At 42.0% G+C, this 25,077-nt stretch overlaps 1 protein-coding gene across 2 annotated transcripts in view; it reads right to left on the bottom strand.

The window, feature by feature from the left end:
- Positions 1 to 25,068, bottom strand: part of TOX (thymocyte selection associated high mobility group box) — a 310,418-nt gene extending 285,350 nt beyond the window's left edge. The window contains exon 1 of one of the 2 annotated variants that reach the window (XM_040487734.1): positions 24,800 to 25,068. In XM_040487734.1, coding sequence (XP_040343668.1) covers positions 24,800 to 24,901 — 102 coding nt within the window. In that variant the 5' untranslated portion in view covers positions 24,902 to 25,068. The remainder of the gene's footprint in view (positions 1 to 24,799) is intronic. The other variant, XM_040487733.1, reaches the window with a different exon arrangement.
- Positions 25,069 to 25,077: the final 9 nt, after the last annotated feature.

The raw sequence follows: 25,077 nt of genomic DNA, 5'->3' as shown, positions 1-25,077 counted from the left end.
AATGTCTGAGATAGCCCAAAATGTTCTCAGCACCCGAGGGGAGGAATTATATCTGATCATTTTGTATTGTCCCTGGTTTTGTTCATGTTAGTTGAATGAAGTAACCGAAGTCACTCATTTTAGGGCACATTTTCATACCTTAGATCCAAGAAAATACTCGCTCTAAAAGTCTCTCTGTCTCTCTTTTTTGGCTCTCCATAGAAATTTCAGAGACATGCTCTGCTCACATTCCAACACATTAAAGAAAATTACACTTAAGATTTCTTTTTTTTTTTAATTTTTTTTAACATTTATTCTTTTTTGAGAGACAGAGAGAGACAGAACACAAGCAGGGATGGGGCAGAGAGAGAGGGAGACATAGAATCCGAAGCAGGATCCAGGCTCTGAGCTGTCAGCACAGAGCCCGACACAGGGCTTGAACTCACAAACCGTGAGACCATGACCTGAGCAGAAGTCGGATGATTAACTGACTGAGCCACCCAGGCACCCCTAAGATTTCTAATATTCACTTCAAGGGGCTTTCTTGCATTGTCAGTGTTAACTTTATGTGCATTTATTACGTTCTCACAAGAGAACCCTGCAAGAAAAGTCATATTAAAAACAACAAAAGAGAAGCCGATTCCGGCACGTTCTTTAAAAACAAGACTTCTATAAGGTAAAATAAATTAGGCATCCTTGGGTAGCTATCCTTCTCACTGAGCCAATGATTTGAATATTGCCGCACGCATGCTGGGGATCTCCTTGCTTCAAGAATTCAGCAGAACTGACAGATTGTGGAGTAGATATGCGGAGATGTACTTAGGTCGTTCCTTTAGCACGTCCTCATCTGTCATTTACTAGCCACACGATCTTAAATAATTCACTTAAATGCTCTGAACCTCAGTTTCCTTTACTGTAAAAGGGAGATCCAAACATCCCACTCCCCCCACTGGAAAGCGTTGTTAATACGCTTCAGATGTCTGCATAAGCGCCTCGAAACCGGTAAGGGGCAATGCCAATTAAAGGATAATTGCTCATTATCAAATTACTATAAAAGTATAAATGAATGGTAATGTCTCTTTCACACTCTTATTATCACCTGGTAAAATGGTCTAACATGGTTTTAAAAATGACTTTAATTGGTTTCATTTTCTAACACCCATTAGTACCCCTAAATTAGCAGTTGGAAGGACTTTTATTTGCTCCCTAATACGCAGGGAGCAAATACTAAACCGTCTTAACTTCTTTGCACTTTGTCAATTCTTCTTACTAACTTCAAACTAAAGCTGAAAGTCTTCACAGAGGATGCATCTCACCTCTCATAGAGTGTCTCATACTGAAATTTTGTTCAGTGACATCCAGATTGCTAGGCAGTACCTCAGAGGTCTTCAAACTCTGTGGTGCACACACACACACAAATATGAATCTAGATTTTGAAGATTAAAACTCTACCCAGATCCACAGCAAAGATAATTTGGCTCCTGTTTCATAGGCAATGGTCATAATAGAACTTCCAGAAGTTTTCGTTTCTTTTCAAGTAATCTCTACTCCCAACCTGGGGCTTGAACTCACGACCCCAAGATCAAGAGTTGCACGCTCTACTGACTGGAGTGAGCCAGATGCCCCTATCACTTCTGGTAATTTTAGAGAAAATAAAAATATTGCTGGAGGCCCAGGGTTTCACAGAAGGCAAGCTTGTGTCGACTCTTGTGGATCTGTGATCACAGCCAGGGCGAGCGTAAGGTTAGCACAGCTAAGAACCAGGTCAAGTGTGTTGCTGGTGTCCTTGGCATTATCTCTTTCCTGAATAGCCTCCCGTTCTCTCAATCCTGTGCCCAAATGGTGTGTCCTGTGCACAGTGATGTCTAGAGACATCTTGGGTTCAAACGTCTGTGTCTGACATCTCTCGGGACTTAATGTGTCAGTTTGTGAACGTGTTAAATCAACCTAACCAAGCGTGTTAAGGGAGCAAGGCTGGAAGTCAGTCCCAGGTGAGACGCACATCTTACTGTGGCCAACTGTGGCTGATGCATTACAGTTTGTTCTAGGACAAGTCCATGAGCGTACATGCCCGGAGCCATATGTGGGGGAATCACCTGAGGCTCAGAAGGCCTGCTGCTCAGGTGTCCCTAAAGTTACATGACTTCTGGGAAGAGACTGGACCAACACGGTTCTCTCAACAGTTTTGTGACCGCGCTGGTGTGATCTTACGACAGTGCCACCAGCTTCAGCCCCTGTGTGGAGGACTCCAAGGAAGGCTCTGTGATGAGTTTCAGAACTTTTGGAGTTTATGCACAACATGAGGCCCTCTGGCTGTGTTCATGCAAGCCCGGGTGAATTTTCAGCAGCTGGTGCTTACGGAACTCTTCTGTTCCAGGCAGCCTCACACAGTTCCTTTGTTGAACCTTACACAGCCTTCTGTTCCAGGGGGTGCCTTACACCATTCCAACCGTTTAATCCGCACCACAAACCCTACCTAAGAAACAGCTTTATTGCTTCCCTTTTGCGGATGAGGAAACAGAGGCGCAGAGAGGTAAAACTTGCCCAAAGACTTCTCTGAGGCTTTACGAAGCTCCATGGCTAGGACTCTGGCAAAATCCATCTATAGAATTCAAATCACTCGATAATTAGCCCTCAGCTTCTGCTGTGGCCTTGACAGAATAGTTGGATGGACTGGTATACAAAGGCTCCAGCGCTTTCCTGAGGCATTGAAAATAAACTAATTAAAGTTTTAGGGGTGCCTGGGTGGCTCAGTCGGTTGGGCGTCCGACTTCAGCTCAGGTCAGGATCTTGCGGTCCGTGAGTTCGAGCCCCGCGTCGGGCTCTGGGCTTATGCTGATGGCTCAGAGCCTGGAGCCTGTTTCCGATTCTGTGTCTCCCTCTCTCTCTGCCCCTCCCCCGTTCACGCTCTGTCTCTCTCTGTCCCAAAAATAAATAAACGTTAAAAAAAATTAAAAAAAAAAAGTTTTAGAACATGCAAACATGAGGGGCCCCTGGGTGGCCCAGTCAGTTAAGCATCCAGCTTCAGCTCACGTCATGATCTCACAGTTCTTGGGTTCAAGGCTGCATCAGGATCTGTGCCGACAGCTCAGAGCCTGAAGCCTACTTTGGATTCTGTGTCTCCTTCTCGCTCTGCCCCTTCCCCACTCACACTCTGTCTGTCTCTCTCAAATAAGCGTTAAAAAAAATTTTTTTAAACGAATATGGCAACATTATGTTTTATGAACATCTGATTTTCACGATTTGCTTCCACGTGTCTTATAAACACAAAGGTTATCTTTCGTCTTACTCCAACTAGTGGTTGTCAAAGCAGTTATTTGTCAACGTGCATTGCTGTTTTTTAGTTCTTTCATGGAGGGCCTCTACATCTTGATCCAAGTGTAAAATTTATCTTTGCCTTTGCCGAGATAAATTACCATGGCTCCACACGGTCAGAGAGAACGTTGACGGGCGCGCATCATGGGAAGCAGCAGTACAAAAGAGTGAATCTTCCTGCAGTGAAAGCTAAAAACAAAACAAAAACAGGCAGCGAATGGGCCATCCTCAACCGTGACCTCTGGGGTACCTGAGAGGCCGCCCACAGCCAGGTTCATCAACACAGGAGGAGCCAGGGGATAGTAGGACAGCTGTGGGACATTCTGTTTTTCAACTTTCCGAAGCTTTGTCCTGAAGGCATTGACCTCTTAGTTCCTTCAGGTACAGTGTCAGAAATTCTAGAATATTCACTTACACATGTGAACCAAGACGGTTACGGACGACTGACTGAAAATCTAGCACGAAGAATAGATTTTCTCTTTCATGCTATTCTAATTTTTTTTATTTTTCAAATATAAACTGTTTTTTGTGTTGGTGTTGGTGTTGTTTTATCTAAACCAAAAACTTCTTCGACTCAGCTCCCCAGAACCCTATGGATATTATGGCGTGAGAGAAAGAGCAGATGGATAGTAGGCAGGCCCATTTTGAAAGGCTGAACACTCCTCATTTAAAATATGGCCTTTCAAGTCACCTGAAACATCACTGCTAGGATTTGTTACAGCAGTGTATGAACTCTAATAATGATGATAATAAACCTCTGATTGGGGGCAGGAAACTTTCAGTTCATTAGGACACCTTGGATATGGATGTTTGACCCGCTGCTTCAGCCTGAGCTAAATCCCTGTGTTCTGCCCAACCCCCTGGGGACTCCACAGGCCCCATCCACCTACAGCACCCTCCTTGGCTTCTAATTCTCAAACTGCTTTCCTAACTTACGGTACATTAATTGTCCTACCAGGACGATGAAACATCGGAGGAACGTTTTATCATTCGCCACTTTCATAAACTCGAGGTGCCACTTGCTCAAAATGGCTCAGGTATGCCTCAATTTAAAAAAAAAAAAAAGTGACGTTTTCTGTGAAGGTGGTAAGGTGGACCCGGTTAGAGCCTCGTTCAACGTCTGCTCTAAGTTTTGCTTCTTGGAAACCTACTTTGATGTGCTTCTTAGTCATGAAACTGATGGAGTTATGATGGGTCCTGGTGTTATGTAATAAATGACAACACCCTTAGGTTTTTAAATTTCGTATGTCACAGAGATGACCCTTTCATTACTTTTATTCTCAAGACGTCTTGGTATTATGGAATTTACTATTTAACAAGTCAATGGATGCCCCTGACTCTTTGGGCAGGAAAGATTCCTAGAGGTGACTGAGCCTCTGTTCTTAGAAATGAGAAGGAACTCATCCCGCACCGCGTGGCTGGTTCTATAATTAGCACTCTAGGTCCTGGGGTTCCACCTCCATCCTCTTTCTACTAAAGCTACAAACGGGACTGATCGGTGAATTGATTTCATGATCATTACCAATCATCAGAAATATATATGAGGCTACCTGGGAGACAGACATCAAATGACAATTATGTTGTTTCAAAAAAGTATACTGATAAATTTAAGCACTGAATAAAATCGAGGTATGAGATCAATTATCTGAATATTTCTGAACATTTGACATAGGCTTACAGGAGCACAGGAACCCATAAGGTATTAGCATGTGGTTCAAACCTGTCTAATTTTTCAAAGGGAAAAGCAATCACCCTGTGTTGGCCTTTGACAGCAGGAAACACGTAAGGCGATTGCATTTTAACTATTTCCTATAATATATATTTTAAATGTCATAACTTTATAATAGATGGCCTACTATGTAGTTGTTCCGATGTAAGTACAGTTTGGGAATAAAATAAAGTGGTAAAGAAAAATTCATTGAAAAGGATAACAGACTTCACCTTTTGGCTGTCAACGTCAACCAAATCTCTATTTAGAAGACTCAAAGACCCTAAGAACTGGCTTTTTAAAAAGAAGAACATTCCTCTTTGTAATGTAAAAGAAAGGTTCTTGATTTTGTTATTAAATGTAAATATATTCCATATTTGAATATATGGCGTCCCAGTTTTCACTTAAAGACCTGGAGTGGAGTGGAGTCTTTTTTTCCTCATAAAATGCAATTATGGAGAAAAGAGCCTTTGAGTGAATTATTTGAAGTAGAAAATCTTAAACAACCTCTTTCAGGGGAAAGGAGCTCTAACACCGGGTGACATAACGCTCAGGTTGCCACAGACACACACACTATCAACATTGTGTTGTTTTCAGTTCTTTCCCCTTCGACAAAGATCACAAATAAATATCCAACATCCTAAAACACACAAGCCTAATTCTGCAAGCTGTTATAAGAAAGTCCTCTGAATTATTATAAATGCTTAAACATTAAAAATTCATCAGTGAGGAGAGAGAGGTGCTTTCTGTTTGTGGTGCTCGGAATTTAAACACAACCCACTAAGAATGGCTGATTGTCCTGGGGAGGCGCTGCTGACAGCCATCAGCAGGTCTGTGCAAATGGTGTATGGAAAAGGTAATAAGAGCTTCAGGACTATATTTCAGCCCATATAATAAAGTAATTGTGAGAGCGTAATTGCAGTCTGGTTCTATACCATATTAGGCTGAGGAATGGGATGGTAAGAAAATATGAGATTCACGGAATTATTTTGTAAGCAATATCTGCAAAGACCATCTCCCAGAATACGCAGTATTTGTCCGAAAAAGAAGTTTAAAGCACGCAGTCGTGTTTACCTTTAGAAATGCACCGTGATAAACCTGAACAGAGTAAACATTGGTTATTTTAACATTTTAAAAATAGCCTGAACTTATGAATAACTTCAGATATCAGCTTGGTATTGAATGGTATTAAGCAACTGATTTCAGCCCCTGGAAGCATTTTTTAAAAGTATTGAGCCTAAACCCCATTCTTTATTTCTGAATGATACCTAGAGTTCAAATTTCCCAAGATTTAAATATTTGCATGATTGGAATTTCTATTTTGAAAAATTCATTCCTTTGGCTACTTCATAAACAATCATCGTTGGCTTAAGTTACCAAGTGACGGTATCCCGCAGGCTATCAGTTGCTCTCATAGCAAGAGAAGGGAAAAGAATGCTGGTTCTACTAGACCAAGAAAGAAAGAAAAAAGAAAGAGAGAGAGATGGAGAGAAAGGGAGGAAGGTAGGAAGGGAAGAAGGGATGAAGGAGACACAAAGCAAGACAGGAAGAAAGTTAAAAAGAAAGAAAGGAGCAGAGGAGGTGAATGCACGAATGAACACAGGGATGTTCAGAGCCTAATATTAATCGTATTAAGGTCAAATATTAAATTCGTCTGTTTGATTCTCAGTTCACCCATCTTCCATAAGTAGAATTATTTATGTTACATCTAAGATTATTGTCTCTGTAAGTGCACACAGCTTTTCCTTTTTCTATCTCTACCACTTAGCACAATTTCTGATGCACAGTAACCACTCAGGAAATATTTAATGAATAAATTAACCAATATTCGTGAATGTCATGCTGCTGGGAGCTGGGCCTATGACAACCCTGGGGCATGGGCTCCAAAATCCATCAAGAAATGGGCTATGGAACCAAAGGTAAGGCATCTGCTTGTCTTTTTCATTAAATTTTTTGTTCCACTTTTATGGGACCTTGTAAACAAATGTATATAAGCTACAGACATCCACAGTGTTCATTCCCCTGGTCAGCCCATTTCCGATGAAACTTCAAAAGATGTTCAGCATGGGAAAAGCTCCTTGATTTGGGTAAAGGAAGAATCTAAAAGGCTTCATGTGCCTAAATGGAATTTCTAGAAGAAAACGCGCATTTTTGTCATTAAAGGGAATACCATTATTTACACATGCCTGATTGTTTACAGAGAACTCATTTCAGAAACAGGTTAAGGCTTAAACAAAATAAAGGAAGAAAACAAACCAGCCAACCCTGATTTGTCAGGTGCTGGGAACATCAGGTAGATTGGCATTTGTCTAAGAAATTTTGCATCTACATACCTAAAATCTATCCATTCCGCCCTGCATAATTAGAACTACTGTCTTTCTCAAGACCCTTCAGTCCACCGAAGTGTATGTTAACAATGACGGGGAAGGGAGCCCAGAAACAGAAGCTCATTGCAGGCAGGTGAGGAGGTAGGAGGGGAGCACTAGTCAAATGTCATCCAAGAAATAACCTGAAAAGAATCTTGAAAATAATGGCAGTCATCTTACAAATTACAATGACATCTGCCTGTGGGAGAAGGAAGGGAGGCAAGGAAGGAAGGAGGGAGAGACTGAAGGACACAGAAAGAAGAGAGGGATCCAAGCCTCTGTCATTTGTTAGTTATGGATCTCGTTCTGACCTCTATACACCTGCCTCCAACTCCCACCCACAAACATCACTATATTCATACCCATTCAATTCCTTTGCCCAACTTTTCTTCTCTTGGATTTTCCAAATTCTTTTCGGGTTAGGTTATACACTAATCCCTAACAATACAATCCCACTCTCGACTACCTTCTCCCATCGCTAAGCATCATCAGGTTTTGCCAGTGACCACAAGATTTCTCTCTTCCATCCACACATTGGGTATCTGCTTTCCTTCCTCCTCCCTGTTCTCTCCCTTTACTAGCAATGTCACTATGTCCTCTGCACCAGCCATTATTGGGACCTTGTTGAACAGCCTTCCATTTTAGACTACAATCAAGTACGCTGTTAGGCTTTTTTTTTTTTTTTTAATCAAAAATAGAGAATTAGCGGAAGTCAAGAAAAGAATAAGTGTGGACAAAATGTTCCAGGCTCTGTGGGAGAGATGACCAAACAAGATAATCATCTGCGAGGCCTCCAGACTATTTCTTAACACGAAGGACAAAAGACCATCACATTATTTCACGCTTCTCAAATTCATACCCCTATGAGCAGAGTAACATGAGAATAACATGGAGTATCTTCCTGGAACACAGAGGTGACTGGACAGTAAGGGATTTAAAGTATCGTATTTATGTTAAAACAGACGTGGATGTGTTATGGAAATCATATAAAATTCACATATTTCTGAAAGATGGAACCTCAGCCTTCTAAGACCCACGTAGGCTGCAGAGGCACTTCTGGATTTGTCCTCTAGCCCCTCGGGCTGTAAATTCATCAGGGCATTTCCGCAGAACACTGTAAGGACTTTTGTTCTGTGGATACTTGAAGATCGTGAGATACCTTCCGAACTGCCCACAGACGTTTCTGAATGTTTGGACAGTTTAATATATTTCCCAAATTCACAGTTAACTGTATGCATATTTCCCACCAAACAAGAAATTTCAGGACAGCAACTGCTAACAATTTAGGAAGCTCGGCAGGTATACTTGCTCAGACGATATACACAGCATTAATATCCATTGCTAATGATTTGGCTGATTAATTACAAGCTGAATTTTCAGGTAGACTACAACACTCTCATGCTCTTTAGGATGTCAGCTGTTAATAGAATTCAACCTTTCAGATGAAGGGTAAAGTTTCTAAAAGTTTATCATTCATCGATAATTTCAAAAGTCATCAAAAACAGATCAATACTGATCATTCACTTTATCATTCACTTTATCAGATAATTTCATTCACTTTATCAGATAATTATCATTCACTTTATCAGATAATTTCCCCAGGTAATCAATCTTCTCTGGTACATTCTTTTTTTTTTTTAATGTTTATTTATTTTTTAGAGAGAGAGAGAACGCATGCACATGAGTTGGGGGGGGGGGGGGCAGAGAGAGAGAGAGAGAGAGAGAGAGAGAAGGGGACAGAGAGGATCCAAAGCAGGCTCCCAGCTGACAGCAGAGAGCCTGAGGTGGGGCTTGATTTGTGACCTGAGCCAAAGTCTGCCACTCAACCGACTGAGCCAGCCAGGCTCCCCTTCCTAGTATATTCTTATTAGGGCTAAACATTAGTTGGGGGGCCTGGGTGGCTCAGTAGGTTAAGCCTCTGACTTCGGCTCAGGTCACGATCCCATGGTTCATGAGTTCGAGCCCCGCGTCGGGCTCTGTGCCAACGGCTCAGAGCCTGGTGCCTGCTTTGGATTCTGTGCCTCCCTCTCTCTCTGCCCCTCCCCTGCTCGTACTGTCTCTCTCTCTCTCTCAAAAATAAACATTAAAAAATTAAATTAGCCCGCTCACAATAACGATTTGAAGTCCACTACAACTTCCCCCAATGCGTTCTCTTCTAACGATGACACTTCCCTTGGTAAAACACAGGCTTGATGTTTTCCTTCTCTTTCCCAAGTTGTTCCCGGTTCGCTCTGTGTTCTTATCCCAGTGAGCCCCTCACCCTCCACTGGCTCCCTATTTCTCGCACCGGATAACCTCACTTTCAACCCCGGCGCCAAAACAGATCCACGTCACCTCTGCGTATTTCCTCTTTTTATCACGCTTGCAGCCTCTCATTAGAGGAAAACTTTCCACTCATGAAGAATTCGTGTTCCTAGGTCTCTCAGGTAATCAGAATTCTGTCACTCAGTGTGTTTCCCTCTTGGCCCGGTGAGAGAGCAAGGGCCAAATTTAATGTCTAATTATAGTGATAATACCTAAGCTAAGAAGTATGCCTGTGTCTCCATTTCCCGGCTATAATGTTCTGCATGACTATTAGTAGCCTTATTGTCCGCGTTGGGTCTTATTTGAAGTTGCCTTAAGTCTTTTTTTTTTTTTTTTGTAAGTTTACTTCTTTATTTTGAGAGAGACCATGCAGGCAGGGTGGGGGCAGAGAGAGAGAGAGAGAGAGAGAGAGAGGAGAGAGAATCCCAAGCAGGCTCCAAGCTGTCAGCACAGAGCCCGATGCGGTGTCTGAACTCACGAACCCATGAGATCATGACCTGAGCTGAAGTCGGACGCTTAACCGACTGAGCCACCCAGGCGCCCCCAAGCCCTTTTGAAAAGAGGTAGCAATATAAAAGTTAATTCAATAATAGGAGTAACCTTCCTTTTCCCCGAGGCCCAATTTTTAAGACCAAGGGAAACGCCATCTCCTCCAGGAAGCAGCTTGGATTCCCCCAACTTCAATCCATCGTGTCGCTTGCCGTAACCCCCAGGACTCTGAGCACAGGCTTCACAACACAGCAATGACACCGCAGCTGTGTTCTGGGGACTGTATTCCTCCCTTGACCGGCTGCAGGGACGCAGGAGCCCCGGCTTGCTTGTCTCGGTGCCTGTCACTCAGCAGAAAGCTCTGTACACAGGTTTTGTCCAGTAAATGCTTTTCAATCTCCAGAAAGGAATTCAACGCACCTTATAAACAAAGCGCTGCGCTTCCTTAGAAGCGCATTCCAAATAAAAAGTCTGCTTCTTAGACTAAAATATTCTCATCTCATCCCTGCGCAAATATTTGTACGGGGACTGCATTAGAGCTACCTGAAAATAAGAAGTTATAATGGAAACAGTGACGCCGCCTTAAGTGAGGCAATCGAAATAGGAACCGCTTTAATACTTTTACTGAAATGTTCCCTGCTTGATAAAGTTCATTACCAGAATATCATCTTTAAAAGTGAAATGCATTCAGCTGAGCCCTTTTTTTCATTTTGTAAATAGATTTCTCCTTGCCTGAGCTCTCAGTATAAAGCACAAAATTGTCTTCCAGAACATTAGAAAAATGTCACCCATACCCAGAGCTAGATTTTTAAAGTAAAAGAGAGTTTTCTTCTTCAGCGTTTTAAAGGTACAGGAGCGCCTTCATTATAGCAATCACCCTGCACCGCAAGCCGTAAGAAGGGCTGAATCACCAGCCTGCAATTTGCTAGGTTCTAAAATGTGTTGAGATAACATATTAGAACCCAGAACAAAGTTAAGTCCCACGGGATATCCTAAGGCCATAAAGTCACCATCTTTTCAACATGACCCTACTTATTCCTACGGTCTATTTAAAATGACCCTGGCACTAATCTTTTTCTCACCTCCTCAAAATGACACAGAAAAGTAGCTATGTGGTAACTTTACAACCCAAGTGCCCAATTTTCACATCACGCCAGTGAAAAATTATATAAGCACATTCGTTGCACGTTTTTGTTTTCTTTTGTTTTGTTTTCACATTAGTAAGCTCTTGAGTGGTCGGGGGTTACTATAGCCGGAGTTTCTTCACAGAGTAAGTTCTCCCCCACTTTGAACACCTCACGCGTGTTGGGGTGAGACATCTCAACGAGATAAATGGTGCATCACCACCACTGCCACTGAGCCAAGAAGTGACAGCAGAAATGAATCTTTGACCTTTCTGTTTTCAGCAGAGGAGTTATTTTTCTAAGAAATGAACATTCATACATTTGTTAATGTCACTTTACCATAAGCACTGCATTCTGGCTGTTTTTAACCAAAATTCAGATACACTTTCGTGACTCCTGCACCTCTCAGAAATACATCCCTTCTTCCCCACCCAGCCACCCCCAGACCTTTTCTAAAGATTGCAAGTTATAGAAAGGCAATTGACCTCAGTAACTTTTTCCGCTGGCTTCCATTTTTTTCCTTTCTTTTCAAAGCCCTCTTTAGGGAAAAAAAAGGAAAAAAAGAAAGATAAACACACTTCATCTAACAAGTGCCATAAGAAAAATATGTTCCGGCAGACTTTTCCTAACTTGTACCTCAAAAGAATTTACATCATCTAAGTGTAAGTGCAAAGAGGAGAAGAAAGAAATCTCAAAATGGATTTTTGTTCCACTTTCAAACTCCGAGGCTAAGGGAACACAAGGGTTTCACTTCAGAAATGAATAACGAATGACTTCAGTACACATACACCTTTCTCTTTTTGGAAATACTGCACATAAAAGAGCATTTTTTGGCACGGCTGACCTGCAGAGATATGGAGCTAAGCAGAGTCATGAATTCACTCACTCTGATATGCACACATGATACGCAATTAAAATCTCCATTCACATTCCTGCCGGGTTGTCAATCATGAGGAAAGCCTTTTTGACAACATTCAGCGAAGCGTACCGACTAACCGCTCAACAGGAACTTAAACAGTAACAGCTTTTGTTACTAGCAAGAACGAATTTCTTACCAAGATTGGGTTCAGTTTCTAAGAAATCATTATGCTCTGAATTTTAGGGCCTTTCATTAAAAATGAAAATGTGTCAAAAAGATTTTGTATGGCCAGCTACGTGATGTAATATCTAGAAAACAAGAGATACACACACACACACACACACACACACACACACACACACAATTCCAGCCTTTTCAACTTGGCAGAATCTTTTTTAACTTTTCCCATGTAGAACAATGAACAATGATCTTATAAAGCAGTTGACTGGGGGGAAACGTGACGTTTCTAATTCATTCTGAAGTTTTTCCCTGGTATTTTACAACTTTTCAAATAGATCGGGACGCTAATCTCACTTGAAAAGTGACTGACCGGTTTACAAACTAATGGGAAAGCGACTTTTTTTAATCATAAGAAGAATATTTAGCATGTCAGGAAATATCACATGCATCAAACCTTTCAATTTATGGAGCTCTACAGAAAACATTATGCACATAAATTCTTTCCAGATGAACCCAGAAGGTGCTCTGCTCATAACTTACTTTCTGTGGAACATCTAATCAAAGACTGTGCCCTTCATAATAGCACATTAGTGTGCTTTAAAGTCATAAATCCACAAAAACAGGGCCCAGTAAAATTGAATAGAGGATACCAGTTCATCTGCTGCCGTGTCTGCTTTGAGCAACTAACCTTGGATTACAAATTTGAAACAAGTTAATACTATCAGATATTGAAATATTTGTCTTCTTCCTTATCGTGCTCTGTAACTGAGAGAGCAGATGCATTCTGACCATTAGCAGTCATGACAAATTGCCTTGCTAATGAACGTTACACACTGAAAGTGCCATAGCTGATTAATCTACAATTTCCCACTACCAGAGAGAGAGTGGGTTACTCCAGCAGAGGGCAACTCTGATATTCTGCCAACAGGCCTCCAGGGCACAGTGTGATATTTAGAACAACACTCTAAATTCCATATGAACAAATTCTGAAAGCCTATGTGTATACAACAGGTTTTTAAAGAACATTAGATAATACAGCTTAGGTTGTAGCTGATGAGCCGTGAAAAATGGATGTGTTTTAACTATTTGGTTTCCTGGCAAGTACGTGTGAAAGAATACTCTCTGGTCTGGGTTTCTCGCTCTCTCTCTCTCCCTCTCTCCTTCCCTTTCCCCGCCCCCAAAACATTGGGTGTGCTTTGCATTTCACATAAAATCTTTCTTTTGTCAGTTCCTTTGTTGGTGCAAAATTAGCAGTAGTTCAAATTCAAAGTACTCCTATTCATTTACTGACCAATGTCATTCTAGTTCACATCAGCCAGCGAGCTAAGCTCTAAAAAACATAAAAGACTTGCTTCGCCACTGACGAATCATGTGTACATTTTTACAGAGCTTAAACCTTAATGCTTTCCCTGAAACTAACAATACAGTATATCTTATCATTCCTTTTTCACAAGCAGGCAGCTGCTGAAACGCTTGCCACTTCAAAATATCAATTGCTTGCCAGAGTTTTCCTCAACACACCCTGTCAAACTCATGTATATTGTACAATGAAAATGGTGCAGGCTGAAAGCTAGAAATTGTGTCAAATTCTGCTGTAAGGGTATGATGTGCAAAGAACAATGTATGACAACCGTAGAGACTACAAACAATGGCACTGGAGCCAGGGACTTCATAGATCACAACTGCGCCTGTACATATTTTATTGTAGGCATTATATATTTAAAGCATGACAAATGTACCATTGTACATTATGTGCTGCACAAATGGGAGCTCCTCCCCCTAGTTCGCTTTTTGCATTTCTCCTGATGATGGAAACATAGTTGAGTTTCATTTCTTTTTCTTCTCTTAAAACATTTAAGGCTCTCAAATCATAAAGGAAGGAGACACACACACACACACGCACGCACGCACGCGCACACACACACAAGGTTATCAAAACGAGTAAGAGAAAACAGAGACAATAATACAAGATGGGAAAATGAGATCTATTTGTTCACGTAACATTTTGGCTCCTCTCTGAGGACACAAAAGCAAGGATTATCTTAAACACTAACCAAGGGTATCAAGAGAACTACACTATCACTGTGCCTATAAATTGTTGTCTACCTAATTTTAATGCAGATAAGTGCTAGCTTATTGATTTGCACGATTTTCTAGCAAAATGGAAATCCCACGTGAATGTGTTCTTTGTGTGCAGAAAATATGGTTTAAGAAGCTTTTACTATTATTGCTTTCTTATGCCAAAAGAACAATTAAGCAAATAATATTTCACTACTCTATCGGGCTCATAACCCAGCACCGATTCCTGTTTGTTTAGATTATAAATAGCCTTTCCCATTTCCCACTTTGCTCCGTTTACTTTAAATGATTCTGGTTATTGAGAAGTTGTTTTTCTTCCAAATGTCTCCTTACAGAACATATAAAATCTGAAAACATTCTCACTCTGGAGCACACCTACTTAATTATAAAGGGGCTCATGGCTACAACAGCCCTACCCTAATTCAGTCAATGACTGAAAATGGGGCACATGTTTATGGGAGAAAATTAGCGTGAATATGTATGTATTCCTCTCCTCTGTGACCTCGCTTAGGTTACAAAACCTTGATCACACAAGTAGCTTGGAGTGGAATTAACTGGCTCGAGGCTAAGGAAAATGAACAGATACGCTTTTAAGGTGTTAATAAATATTTTGGAAAGAGATTAGGTGGTTGAGGTGCTTAGGGGTGCTGACCTTTGGTGTGTTGATTAGTGGGACAATGATGCATTATTAACACACAGCAGCTGTACCTGAAATGCTGCCATGAATATAATAGCCTTTTATAGCCATCAGGGGAGTGAGGTAGGAGGCCTTTATTAACCACTAGACATGATTAGCACATTATGTGAACTTTAGTAGGCAAATTATCTCTTATTGAAATATAATGTTGGTTATAACTAATTGTAAACATGATTTTTAAAACTTCCTAGCGACCAACTCTAGATCTCACTACCATTCAGCTCATTATTGGCCAGTAAGGAAAACGTGTTCTGTTGTGGGAGGCACCCACAGGGGCTGAATCTCAAAAGGCAGGTAGTGGCAGTCACTGAAGGCTGACTTTAAAACTATTTGGCATTACAAGTTCAGGGATATTAGCATACATGCAAACTTTCTGTCTCTAATTAAGTAAAACTGCTCATGAACTAGAAAAGCTGCTTTGGGATTTGTCTTCCTCTTTATTTCTTTAAGCAGTTCTTAAAAGATTAGTTTTGCAGTAAATTTTTGAGAGTTACCTTGAAAAGTAACAGCATAATTTATTTCAAAAAGCTTAATTTTGGGAGAGAAAAGATTATCCCATTAGCCTTAGTAACTGAACATAGCGTGGAGAGTCCATTATGAACAGTCTTTTATGCCCTGGCAGAAAGTCATTAACATAAAATAAATCATTAGCTTTGATATTAAGCTTCTACTATCTGCAGGTTTCTATGATTAATGTTCATGACTGTATCTGCCAAATGATAAAATATACTTTTTGTTGAAAGGTTATCCTGACTCTTTATTAGTAACATTTCTCTTTATACAATTGTTGCTGGCATTTGGGGCTGAGGCATATTGGCGTAGAAAAGAAGAGCTGGGTTTTTTTACATGCACGAAGACGCCAATGCATACCACACTTTACACTTTACCCATCTTTTTTTTTTTTTAATTAACCATTTAATCGAGTTGAAAGACTTGAGAAAATCAGGTGGTGCACAGATATGTTTTCAGTGTAATTGGACTATCTTTAGACCCGGTTGGTCCGTGCGTTAATTTATCTTGTACATTGCATTTTGCATCTCTGACCCATATATCAGAAGAAGTTGGGGGGGGCACCTTGCTTTCCTGAAGTCAGGAACTGAAAGCGGGCATTCCCCTCTGCAGCTGTGGTATTCAACTTTTGCCTTAACCTTCTTACCCTGCAACAGCTACCACCTGAAGCTTCTCCCACTAGGTGCAGTATAGACTCCCATCGTGGAAAGGGAGCAGAAGGCCCCTGGGGGTGGGGGGGGGGCGACGTATCAATATATAAAAGAGGGGGGAGTACAGACTCATCCACACAAGTTCCACTTTCCCCAATTCACCTGTGAACCTCAACAAAGGTCACCTTTTTCACTCCCCTGCTGAAGGAATAACTTCTCTACAACTTTGGAAAACACACTGATTTCACTAGAGTAGCAGAAATACAAGAAGCGGGCCGAGAACACAGTATTTTTCTAAGGTGTACCTTTGTTTGAAGTTTTGAACGTCTTTCACTACAGGATTTCAAAATAATCTGCCTCTGGTGACTCCTTAATTCTCATAAGGCTTCCTTGATACAGATATAAATTATCTTCTCTAGTGGTTACATGGCAGATTGGGACACAGGTGGATTAAAGGTTTTGGTGGTGTCAGAACTTTTACCAGACACAAGGAAGTCAGGCTTCGAAAGAGAACAGAAAACAGAGGGGGAGGGATCATGTCCTTTTCATGCTTGTATTTATTTTGCCTGGGGAGTAAGTCAACACAGGTTTAAGGGCCCTCAGTTTTTATCTCCAATCTTGAACAAAAAGGAGTCTTTTCCTCATAGAGGCCTATGGTTTTCCTCAGAAAGATCTAGTTCCTCAATCCTATCAGGTTGTAATATGCCTAATTAAAGCCCTGGCATTGGAAAATATCTTCTCTCGTGAAATATGGCGAAGTTTCTTAAAATGGAGTGGTAATGAGGCATTCCTATTAGCTAGTATGATTTCCCTTGTTGTTATTGTTGCACACAATGACAGATTCTGCCAGTTAGGATAAATTCCTATGCATTTACGGCCAGAAATATATCCAGAACATTAGAAACACATAAACACACACACACACACACACACACACACACACACCCCGATTTTCCTGGGTAGGTAACCTCCAAATAGGTTCTCAAAGCCTTCAATGGAAAGGTATTTTATGTAGAAGGCTCACATTGTCATTGGTGTGGATCAGATACATATCATTTGTAGGTCTACGTAGTAACTCAAAATACTTTATATTTTCTTGGCCACCAGCAAAGCTTCTTATCAACCAACCATGGCCTTACTTTAATTAGGAGTTCCTTTCAAGAATTTCATAAAAGCACATAACTCAGGAATGAAAACCAATAAATACTTGGCTAACGCAGAAGCATTTAAAACCCCAAAGTGAAAAATGGACAAACAAAAATGAAAAGCATTAACAGGAAAACTGGTTTCATGACCTTTGGTATTATAAATATGTATAAATGATGATTTTTCTTGAAGAAAATGGAAATCTGAAGATAGCTTTTAGAAGTTCGCTTTAAAATTGTTCATCAAGTAGGGCAAACTTTCCATAGGTCAAACTCTAGAGGTCTGGAAAAATATTGGTACTTCCTGTCATGAAAGAGCAGGGGGGGTTTCCTTCTGGCATTTTCCTCCTTCTGGTCTTTTCCGCTGCACCATGAACATCCAAGCACAGAGCAATATAATGTTCCCATTTTCAAAATGAATGCTATAGGGAGAAATATGTTATAACTAGGAAAGCTCATTCAGGTTAATGTGAATTCCATGTCTCAAAGTATTACAGAAGAAGTGCTATAATTAACAGTCTGCTGGCACTTCCATTATAAACCACATTTCTAAGCAGTTTGTAACTCAACAGTTTTTAATGAGAAATTGCTCTTCGGGATGAAACTTGGCATGTGTGGTTTAAAACAAAAAATTCTCAAATTCATTAGGGCAGATGTGAGCTGTATCGTCTTGGCACTCCAGCTTCCTAACGGACAGTCCATTTAACACAACTCAGTATCGACTGCTGGTCCCATCAACGAATGGAGACCACAGGCTATCTGACTCTGGGAAGTGCGCCTTCAAAGAAAGCGATCAATTGAAAAACCCCGTATCAATGACACCAAAGTGGAAGTAAAGAACAGGCAAGAAAGTTATCTTTCACGTTGGAAGGAGTAAATATTCCCATGTTTAACTTTTGCTTAAGTTCACTTTAAACAAACCAAGTGACATTCAAGCATTTGGATTCTTCACATGGAAGCTCCTGGCAGGCAAGGACTGTATAGTTGGGGCCACAGTATTTATTAACTACGGTTTACTGTAGTAAATCTTGTGTTCTCCTCAAGGTATGCATTTTAGATTCTGGGATGTGGTTGTATCCAATGTTAGTTTTAACTTAAACAATTGATAATATTTTTCAAGTGGAATTGTTAAAACAGCACTGAATCAAGTCATAATCACTACATGTTATTTTTATTGAGATGCAACGTAAATATTCTGTGTTATGACTTCCCAGAAACCTTGAGATTCACATTCTGATAGCTAAAATGTAGGAGAAGTTATCTAAATTTGATTAAGTAAGTTCTGCTTGTCCAACTATTCCCATTTTAATTCTCTATGCGTATTCTGATGGGAACACATAAGTCTGTCAACCCATTTACTTTCTGTAAGTATAACTCACCTAACTTACTGCATGCCAACTAAAAATCAGGAGACCACAGTACCACTTTCATATTTCACATTTCACAATCTAAGTAAGATTTCCCACTGAAAGGTATGTGTCCAGGAGCCGTTTCCATGCTCTAAATACACTGTGTTTAAAACGTGGGGGTGGGGGGAATGGGAAAGGAGAAAACTCTGAGAGCTTAGAAATAACCACCATAGTTATTTTCCCTCACAGCATCCTATCTAAGTTTCCTTGGTCTATTATTGTATGACCCTATGTCATATTCACTCAGATGGGGAAATGGAGAAAAGGAGACTGGCCTAATTTGGGATTTTAAAAAGTGGACAGGAGCCTGAAGACTGGCAGATTCCCATTTCCTTAACCAGAAAATATGGTCAGGTACTGGAGGAAGAATGGATGAGTTAACATGATAATGGTAACAGGGATGGCAAACAGAAAAGGGGGCTTGCTCAACAAGATGACCGCCATGGGGAGCCATGTTCCTGAGGAGGGGGAGAAGAGTTCACCTTAGAAAGTACCTATCTCCCAGGTTCAATTTAAGATTAGGGCAGAGTGAAGCAAGCGTGACAGGCTGTTCCAGGATTGGAGATGTTTGGGAAGAGGTGAGGGGGAAGGAGGGAAGAGGCACAAGTCACACAGACTGACCTGCCCTGAGGGCAGCCTTCTTCTAAACAGTACAGGAAGGATCGCCACTAGTTGAGAACTATCCCCAGGGTGTTTTCCACTTTCTCGTATCCTAACAAAATGTTGGAAAATCCTAGAGTAAATCATCCTTCATAGCTCAATAAGATTTCCCTCCAATTCTCTAAGTTATCCCTCTCTTGAACTGAGCCCACCACAAAAAAGTATGATCACAAAAATAGTTCCACACATCAGAACCAGTATGTGAGACCCAGTTTGGGGTCCAAGGAAGCCACTGTGGAACTGGGAACTTTCCCCTACTTCTTCCAGGTTCAAGTACCTCACTTCTTTCCTGTTCTCACATCCCTTGCAATCACATCATTTCAAAAAGATCTACGATAAGCAGCCTATTAGATAATATTTAAATATCAGCTTAGTCTTCCTAAGGAAAATATTAAAGTGATTGTTAATATCATCATTCAGTAACTTTAAAAATGCATGACAAACTGTGAGAATACTAAGCCATGTAAGCTATGTTAAAAAATAGCATTTGAGGGGTGCCTGGGTACCTCAGTCGGCTAAGTGTCTGACTCTTGATTTTGGCTCAGGTCATGATCTCACAGTCGTGGGATCAAGCACTGTGCTGAGCTCCACACTGAGCCTGGAGCCTGCTTGGGATTCTCCCCGGCCCCCCCCCCCCCACTGCCATCTCCCCCATGCCTCAAAATGAATAAATAAACTTTAAAAAATAGCATTTGATCTGTCCAAAACTCGTAACTATAATTTCTGGGTGGACATTTAAAATTGGAATTTGTGACAGTGAAATATCCCACAAAGTCAAGACAGCTACATTTGAGGTTTCTGTAGATCTGATTTAGTGGCCAAAACCATATGACGGTTTGTTTTATGCTCTTTCTTACCCATACAAAATTTATTTGAAACATATTTAAAGACCTCAAAACTTAAGAAAGATCCAGCCAATAAAATCCCCAGGGGAGTTTTAATCACACTAATGACGTCCTAAGTATCAGCTATGAATTTCCTAAAGTCCTGGAAGTTATGGAGGTAGACAGAGAACTAATCAAGCATGATGCTCTAAATTGCTTATAACCCTCCCCTTCCTCCTCCTCCTCCTTCTCCCATCCTCCTCTTTTTTCTTACATTTATTAATTAAAGTAGGAATAATGACTCCGCCTTCATTGTTTGCCTATCCGGTATTTTAGATGTGATGCGCTTTGTCACGTTAAAGTACAACCCATAACGCTTGAACTAAATAGGAAAATAAGCTCAAAGGAGATTCTGCAGAGACAATAATGAATCCTGTTTTTCTCAAAAGTTCTCAAGTGTTTAATGTTAGTGCTGACATTTCAAAGCTGAGTTCATCACACATAGGTCCTTCTTCCTATGTTTATAGGAAAAGATTATACACTGTCCTTCCTCATTTCAATGACAAAAGCCCAACAATCCCCAACGGCCATTATTCTTCACTCTGTATATAACCAGCATTAAGCATGGGCTTGTATCTTGGACTTCCCTGTGTCTAAACCAACCAAAGAAAGATTCAGGACCCTATTCCACAAAAGCAACCACTGAGAAGAGTGAAGATCATTATTTCCTCTCCCACTGCTGGCAGAGGTCAGCATCTCTGTGATTAGCCATGTCATAACATCATTGTATTACCGCTCCTTATGTGGGCAGATACTGAGCAGTAACTGAACACATCACATCATTGTAAAAATGAAAAAGTGCCACTTCTTTGTCCCAATTTAGCATACAATCAGTGAAAACAATCTTTACAAATGACACTGCACTAAGAAACTGAAAGGGACTGTTATTACTCCGTAGGTTTAGATTCAAACGCATGCTCTGACGTCTTCAACTAGGACAAAAAATAGGACTATATTTTACTGCTGCACTCCAATCGTGAGCTCCTTTAATCTAATTTCAATTAAGGGATACAACGTTACTTAAAATAGTCTTAATTAGATGAAACGCAACTATGGTGCCATCTCTCAATGTCTGAAATGTAACCATGCTTTAAGTTCCAGGAGGTGAACCCTGTCACTTTCAGCCTGCATGTTCCTGTCCAGTCTAGGAACTACGCTGCTGTTTCAAAGGCTGACCTATATACAGCAACATGCCATCCATTCTGGCTGTTTGTAGAAGAGATGCCTCACACCGTTGCCATAACCAACATCGCCCGCATTGTTCTCACTTTTCTCCCGCAATGGGCTATGTGAAAATGGAGGCCAGTTTGCATAGTGATGTGTGCATAACGTAATGTGCTCTTACAATAGAGCAATGGTAGATTAAACTGTTTCCAAAAAAATTCCTCCCACGGAGTTTATGGACTGAAAAATGTAAGTAGTGTTTTGGCAATGCAGTGCCGGAGAGTGTCAGCAGGGTAACACAACCCCCTTTTAGTTTAGAGAAGCTTCAGGAAGAGGATATTCATTTTGTGGATTAGGGTCTCTTCTAACATTGAAAACACGTCAGTGGGAAAACTATAGCCACAACCGCATGGTTCTGAACCGCATACAGATATTGGTTCCGCCGGGATTTATTAGCACACCGACTTTAACTGCAAAAGTGTTGGCAGATTTAAAATAAAGATAATTATTAATTTATGATCTTATCACCCTATTAAAAACAAATAACCTCACAAAGTGACTGCTTCTTGTAATAAACTGCATATTCATTACACCTCTGAAAGACACAAGGTTTACTTTGCAGTCTTGGCTCTCAGAGGGAAGGCTGATCCAACTTATTTTTACTAAATGTCGATACAGATTTCTGATTTCACATCTTCCAAACTTCTGTCCATCTTCCCTATCCCTGCAAATTCACTTGAGTCATCGCAGAAAATGAATGCTAGTTGACTACATTCTAAGCAACGAAAATAGCGGGGGTGGACAGAAATTGTGTATCAGTGTTAATCATGATGGAGTAGAAAAAAATTAGTGTCTGGGTTTTCTGGGGCCTAGCAAACCTACCCGGTATATTTGATATAATCGGGGATCAGTGACAAATATATTTGATAGACTGCTGTACAGAGAAAGGCAGGGGAAGGCATTCTTGGAGAAGCATTTCCATGAAGTCTCTTCCTACTATTAGAAGTATATCATGACTTTGCATCTTTAAAAATCCATTATTCCCTGGATAAGTTAAATAGAAGACTTGCAACAGGCCTATAGAAAGGGTGGCTAATTTGCATTTAAAAAGAACAGTTTGCTCCTCATACACGGGGGGGACTTAAAAGGAACTTCAATGAGCTAGTAAAGAAATTCTGAAGACTTTGCAAATCAATTTATTCAATTCACAGCACAACCCACGAAAATTATTTAAAGCACTTAATTGGAAAATGATTTAATATATTGAAGTAATTCTTGATTTTCCAAAGCATTTAACTTTTAAATTAAATCTGACCCTACTATCACAAGAATGACGAGTGAAATGTGTATCCAAGTCGTTGCCTTCTTTTTGGAGCCTAAAATCACCATAAATTTAATAAGATTTGTCCAGTTTCATCGCCAAAATGGTTCTGACCTTTTGGTTCTGGTTACAACTGTGGAATATGTGTTTACGATCCAGGATAGGTCTGCTACTTTATTATTTTTATTAGTATTAGTGATAGTTTATGAGCCACATAGAACTTTACAAACACAAAATACTTGCTTATAAAAAGGCAAAACAGATTCTAGAATGGGAGAACTAGGCAACTGACAAATAATGAAACTTCACACAAACTTCTCTTGTCAAAGTTACCGGAGCTTTCCAACCTGTTCCTAGCTAAAGAGCTCTCTCTGTGTGATAAAATACCTTTCTGCCTTGCCCAAGACTAGATTTCCTTCGTTCCAAACTTCCCTATCCATCATCGGCATACATTTCCATCCCTTTTACTGAGCCTTACACAACATCAAGGAGCTTCAGCACGGAGTGGTATCTGCGGCTCACTTAAGTCACAGTCGTGTGTGTGTGTGTGTGTGTGTGTGTGTGTGTGTGTGTGTATGTCTCGACTGACCAAGACGCGGAGCTGCGAGGCGGTTGCGTGGTGGAGAGCCCCGGGGGCTAAGGATGCAGCGCGCTAAATACCTCTGTATCACGTAAGAAAGCTGTTTGATGATGCCTCGCTCCCAGGCAAATACTAGAAGTCCCAAGGATTTACACAGTGGAATTCACCGAGGGGCCAGCATGGAATTGCTTGCAGGAGATAGAGTATCAGGCAGGTTGAGCGGGAGCTGGGCGTCTAAACCACTCGCGCCGTGTCTCCGAGAGCTCACTCCTCCCCGCCGACGTTCACCCGGCGGGACCGCTTAACACACGTCCAATGAGCCCGAGGCGAGGACAGCCGTGGCCCTGCGGCCGCTCTCGGGAAACCGGTCCCTGCGCGTCCTCCCTCTCGGGGCCGAGAGTTGGAGAAGCCTCGAGGATAACCCCCTCCCTTCCTATCCCCTGACCATTCTATGGGACAAACGGGGCTCCGCCGTAGCTCTGCCGGCGCCCCCCCCCCCCACCAAACCCCGCCTCGCCCCGGGCCAACCGCCCGGTTAGCCGCGCCCGGGTCCCCCGCGGCCTTGGCACCTGGGGTCACCGGGCTGGCGCGTACAGCCCAGACCGGGATCCTGCTCCAGCCCCGTGAGGAGTGCGGGAGCTTGGGACGCGAACTCAACGCGCTAGCCCGGCTTCTAACAAACTTGCAATTACCGAGCGCACCGCCACCCCCCCCCCCAAAGCGGGAGCTGTCCCCCAAACCCTGTTATCCCGCTGCACCCTGCACCCCGGCCCGCAGACCGGCGTCCGAACACCGGGCTCGGCCGCCCGAAAGGGTCTAGGAAAACAAAAGACTTGTGGAGCAATTTTCCCCGTGGGGGGCGGAGGCGTCTCCCTGGTCCCTGCACCCCGACTCCCGGCTGCTCCCCTGGCAACTAATCCCGGGCAGGGAAGCGGTGCCACGAGTCCCCGCAGCCCAAGAGAGGGCGGGAGGGAGAAGGGGAAACTAGAAAATAAACTGAGTTCTCTTACTCTCTGCCTCCGTTCCCGGACCCCAGACACACCCCCAAAGTATTCCGTGGTTTTCTCTTAATTTTTTTTTTTAAACGCCCCCCGGCAAACCTAGGCAGGGAGCCTCAGTCGCGAACAGCAGGAAGGAAAGAATCCGAGCAAATCGTGTCACTTTCCGCACAATCGCGGTGTTTGGCAAACCCCCGGAGCTGTGCTGCACAGTATTTACTACCCAAGCGCACGCAGGGCTGTAGCGGGCTGCGAGCCGAGCGCGCCCGGGACCGGCCTCCGCAGACCGGCCCCGGCAGCCGAGCCGGCCCGCCGCCGCCGCCCCCCTCCCGGGATCAAGCAGCAAGAACACGGTGGAAACAAAAGCAGAGCGTTCACCTTGTTGCAATAGTAGGGGTCCAGGCAGGGAGAAGGTCCCAGACAGGGAGCGTCGGGCGCAGCGGCGGGCTGGGCTGGAGGTGGATAAAATCTTACGTCCATTTCACTCTCACATCAAGCAACTCCTTTTCTTTTCCTTTTTTTAAAAAAACTGTTCAGCAAAACAAGCTTAGACGGAACAGAGAGAGGTGTCTGGACTCAGGAGTAAAAGAAACACCTTCCTTCCCTCACATCCGTTTGTGGTTTGTTTAAGAAGAAGAGGAGAAAAAAAAAAAAAA

The sequence above is a fragment of the Herpailurus yagouaroundi genome, unplaced genomic scaffold (genome assembly GCF_014898765.1).
Source record: "Herpailurus yagouaroundi ecotype Mexico unplaced genomic scaffold, PumYag 165, whole genome shotgun sequence".
Lineage (NCBI taxonomy): Eukaryota > Metazoa > Chordata > Mammalia > Carnivora > Felidae > Herpailurus > Herpailurus yagouaroundi.
Note: the sequence above shows the minus strand (reverse complement) of the source record. Positions and strands in the feature narration are given on the sequence as shown.